Source organism: Tupaia chinensis, unplaced genomic scaffold, assembly GCF_000334495.1.
Source record: "Tupaia chinensis unplaced genomic scaffold, TupChi_1.0 Scaffold000131_1, whole genome shotgun sequence".
Lineage (NCBI taxonomy): Eukaryota > Metazoa > Chordata > Mammalia > Scandentia > Tupaiidae > Tupaia > Tupaia belangeri.
In genome coordinates this window covers 737,522-741,959 of record NW_006159600.1, presented here as the reverse complement: position 1 = coordinate 741,959, position 4,438 = coordinate 737,522, and the positions used below count along the sequence as shown (strand labels likewise).

General features: G+C 58.7%; 1 protein-coding gene across 1 annotated transcript in view; it reads right to left on the bottom strand.

Moving 5' to 3' along the window:
* The window catches only part of PRKCG (protein kinase C gamma), a 31,440-nt gene extending 27,545 nt beyond the window's left edge, over nt 1–3,895 (bottom strand). Inside the window, exons 1-3 of the mRNA XM_006144758.1 lie at nt 3,847–3,895; nt 2,803–2,921; nt 2,451–2,565 (exon numbers count right to left, since the gene is read on the bottom strand). Coding sequence (XP_006144820.1) covers nt 2,451–2,565; nt 2,803–2,921; nt 3,847–3,895 — 283 coding nt within the window. The remainder of the gene's footprint in view (nt 1–2,450; nt 2,566–2,802; nt 2,922–3,846) is intronic.
* Between the last annotated feature and the right edge of the window lie 543 nt (nt 3,896–4,438).

The following is a 4,438-nucleotide window of genomic DNA, read 5'->3' as shown; positions in this document are numbered from 1 at the left end:
CGCCGCCCGCGGGCTCAGTCCCCAACTCGGCGGTCCGCGCCCGAGCGCCGGCAGCGTCCCTGGGCTAGCGGAGGCTTCCTTTCCCCCTAGGTCTCTGTCTCCCCCGGGGATGTCTCTCTCTCCACCCCTGGGGCGCGCTCTGTCTCCTGTCTCTCGGTGGTGTGGTCCGCGCTCCCCGCCCCCAGCGTTCCTGTCTCTGTCTCTGTGTGTCTCCATCTCTGCGTTTGATGCATCGCCCTCCCTGTCTCTCGCGCTGGGGCTCTGGCTCTATGGATATCTGTGTCTCGGGGGTCTCTCCCTGCGTGTCTCCGTGATTAGCTCTCTACTCATCTCTCCAGCTCTCCCATTCCTCTCTCTGGCTCTCGGCATCTCTGTCTCTGGGGCTCTCTCCTTCCCTTATGTCTTCCTGTGAGACCCCGTCTACAGCGTGCAGAGACAGCTTGTCTTCTCCCAGTGGACTGCCCGCTTCTTGAAGGCAGGGACAGAGCTCGGTACCCCAGAAAATGAGCAAAAAGCATGAACAGAATGGTTGGTTATCAAGGCGAATGAAGACAAGTTACTGCAGCTCTAAATGAAATGACCATTGCCTTGAAATCAGAGTGCCACGTTGTTTCTTTCTTTTTTTTTCCCTAAATTTGCCAGAGAGCACGTGTGCCTGCCTGAGGGGGGGGGGGGAAGAAAGCACGTTCGGGGGTTCCCGGAGCCGAGGAGTCGGGGGATTCCGAGTCCTCCCCTAAGCACCCCTGCCCCCAGCCTGGGGCCGCCTGGTCCTCCACCCACCTGCAGGCAGCCATCGGGCCCCAGGGCACAGGATGGGGGTGGGCAAGGGGCCCGAACACTGACCTCGGGGTCCCACCCCCGTTTAGTCCGGCCCCGCGTGGCGTCGCCCCCGAGTTACCAAGCGGTCCCCCGGGTTCTGTTACTGGTCCCTCCGGCCCCTTCTAGGGGGGCTGGAGCGTTGATGGGAGAGGGGGAGGGGACGAGGTGCCCTTTTGGAGGACGGATGGATCGGCGTGGATCGGGGCTCTGGGTCGGGGGATCGTCACCCCACAGGAGCGCGTGTCCTGGTTGGCCCTCTCCCTCCCCTTCCAGCGGGACCCTTCCCTCCCTTGCGACATCTCGTAATTGCTCTTGTCGGTTTTGTGAGGCGCACAAAACGGGCTGCACGGTCGGTCCTGGCATTCCCCAGATTCACGTTTGTGTATTTGTGGACCCCTTCTCTGGGGCAGATTCATCGCGAGAGTTCATCTGATCTTTATCAAGGTCCTGATAGACCAGGTGGAGCTGGGGCTTAGAACTGAAGGTGGGATGGAGCCAGAGCAGTAGCGGAAGTGAAGCCGAGCAGGGACCCCCCAGAAGGGACCCTCCGTTTCCCCTTCTGTTGAAGGAAACAAGGAAATTCCCCAAACTGAATATTAATAAGAGCTGGACTAAAATACATCTTCCTGAGCTACTTAGAATGTACGGCCCAGCAAGAATTGAGATTCTGGACCGAAGTCACCTTCAAATGGTACGAATTTAGGATGTGGCCAGTCACCCCTTTTCTCCTGCTACGCTAAGGCGCCAGCGTGATGGGGCCAGCAGGTGGGTGGTGGCTGAGGCACGGGACCCCCAGGTAGCCGACCACAGTCTGTGTCCCTGACTGGCAGCCTGAAAATCACACCAGGCGCTATGCATGCGTGCCCAAAACCCCTGGAAAATGGAGAAGAGATTGCAGCATGGCCATCCCCTCTGGGAGGAGATTTATCACTTTCTCGCTCAGTCTCTCTGGCAGAAACCTAAAAACAGTGTGAATTCTTCCTAAAGGACTTGTAACCTCCCTCCTCTGCCTCCCAGCTGCAGGAATTAGTAATTAGCACGGTCATGAGTCCAGGCCGTGAGCCCCAAAGTCCCCTCAGCTGCAGTAGGCTCTCAGCTCCTCTCCTAGGGGGGGTTGCGAGGTGGAACTCGTGGTGAGCACGTGGCCCTGGGCTGAGGGGCCAGGACCTGTCGACCGCCCACTCCCAGAGCAGGCACTGCTCACACAGGGCCCAGTCAAGAACACCAGCAGGCCGGCCATGCCTTCCGGAGCCTGTCACAGAGCGGATGGCGAGCCTGGGCCCAGTCAAGAACACCAGCAGGCCGGCCATGCCTTCCGGAGCCTGTCACAGAGCGGATGGCGAGCCTGCGCTGCCCTCACTTGTGCCCTTACAGGTACGCGTTTGGAGGCCAGCAGGTGGCGTTGTGGTTAAGACGCTGGACTCCCACGCAGCTGACCGCAACTGGAGTCCTGGACACACAGGCTTGGAACTTACGCAGGCGTGTATGTGCGCCCAGGATCTCGAGAGGAGAACGGAGAAGGGATTGTGGCGTGCCCATCCCCTCCCAGGGGGCGAGCTCTCACTTTGTCTCTCTGGAGAGTGCAGAAAATCTCCCTTAAAAAAAAAAAATACTAGGAACTCCTGAGGGACCAGACTTCTCGGCATGAGCTGCCCGCTCGCCTTTGCCATAGCAGTCAAGCCGGCTGTCCTTCCTCCGTTCCCTACTCTGCAGGCAGGCCACAGCCACAGGGCGGGTCGGTGTGGTCTGCGGGGGGAACAGGCAGGATCAGATCCGAAGGCCTGTAACGCTGGACTGAGGCTTTGGTAGGAGCATGGGTGAGGCGGGGTGGGGTTGGATTTCAGCAAGGAAGGGCGGGATGAGCTCCGGGCACTGGGCACCGGGCACCGGGCACCGGAAGAAACCCTGTGGGGCCAGCATGGGAGTAAGCTGGTCGAGGCAGGAGGCTGGGCCTAGAACTCAATGAGACAAAGTGTACCCGACCTGGCCCAGGATGCTGGAGAAGAGGGCAGACACAGACGCGATAGAGAACAGCCGGCTGCACCTGGACGGGCCGGAGAGCAAAGGGCAGCCCGGGTGCTTGGGGAAGCCAGGAGGAACAGCTGATTTGGAGGAGAGTGCTGTGACCGAATCGGGGTGCTCGTGGGACTCCAGAGAGGGAGAAATCTTGCTCGTTTCTCCCACCCAGCCCCAAAGGTTTGAGGGGATCATTTCTTTTGGGTGGGGGAGAGAGATTTGCTATAGGGTGCATGCCCTCCCTGTGAGAGACAGAGAGAGACGGAGAGAAAGTGAGAAACCACCCCCACCCCCTCAGAGCGATGGCCACACCACAACCCCTTCTCCTGCATTCTCCTCTCAGGATTTGGGGCACACACAATCCATCTGGCATGGGTTTCAGGTCACCAGGTCCGGGACTCAAACCACAGTCGGCCATGTGGGAGTCCAGTGCCTTAACCATCAAGCTACCTGCTGGCCCTTGACAAGGTCATTTCAAAGACCCAGGCTCAGCGAATATCTTCGAATAACACCAAGATTTTCTTGGCCCCAGCACCTTCCTCCCACCAGGCCCAGGTATTGTGGCTTTGCCTCTTTTCTGGAACCTTTCCTGATAAAAAAGAAAGCACGAGTCCTTCATTTATGTTTATATTGAGATTAAAAAAAAAAACAACAAGAAAAAATGCATGATGGGTGTGGGAGTAGGGAAGCAACAGGCTTCTCTCTACAAATGATAGGAGCTGATGGAGACCAAAAGCTCCAGGGAATTAAAAATAATAATACAATATGTATTGTACATGTATATATATATACCACGTATGCATGTGAGTCCCAGAGAAGCAGGCAGCAGCGAGAAGCGACTAGCACACGAACCACACGTGCCTGCGCGCCACACTCGAGCCACGGCGTCCCTGTGGCTAACCAGCACTGCACATCACCCGCTCCACCCGGAAAGAAACTTCCCTCTTTAATAGGGCCACCTGCAATGTTTGCCCTCGTGACCAGAGGAGAAAACATCCCAGGCTGACATACCTTTCGGCCAGCAGGGCTGTTTTCGTCTCCCCGCCAGAGCAGGACACATCACTGCTAACCCCGAGGCTCTGGGGCCCCCCGTGGCCCTGCACATCCACAGACGATCCTCTTCAAGACTGGGGGGGTCCTTTGCCCGACTTCGTAACACAGAGGATGCTGGGAGGAAAGGCACCCGTCCGCCCTGCTTCCGTCAAGGTGGCCGTGGGCAGTGCATTTGCAGGAAGCCTGGCAAAAACCCCAGGGCTGATCTTGGGCGGGGTGAGGGCCAGGCGGGCCTAGGGACCCCGGGTCTGTGCTTAAAGCCTCCCGCCCTCTGGGTATGATTGCCCTCCGGAGAGTTTTTTTTTAACTTAAAGGGGAGGTGCACTGTGCACCCTCCTCACTGGCAGAAGGGGGCCCGGGCCAGCTCCCACCCCCACCCCCCCACACACAGACACTAAGGCACAGCCAGGGCGGGCAGGCATGCTTTGGCAATGAGGCCCCGTGGGAGGCCCGTGGCACGGACAGCTGCACAGGGGCGTGGCGTGTGGAGCTCAGCACCTTCGGAGGAGGTGGGGACAGGAGAGAGACTGCTCTGGCTCCAGGGACACGG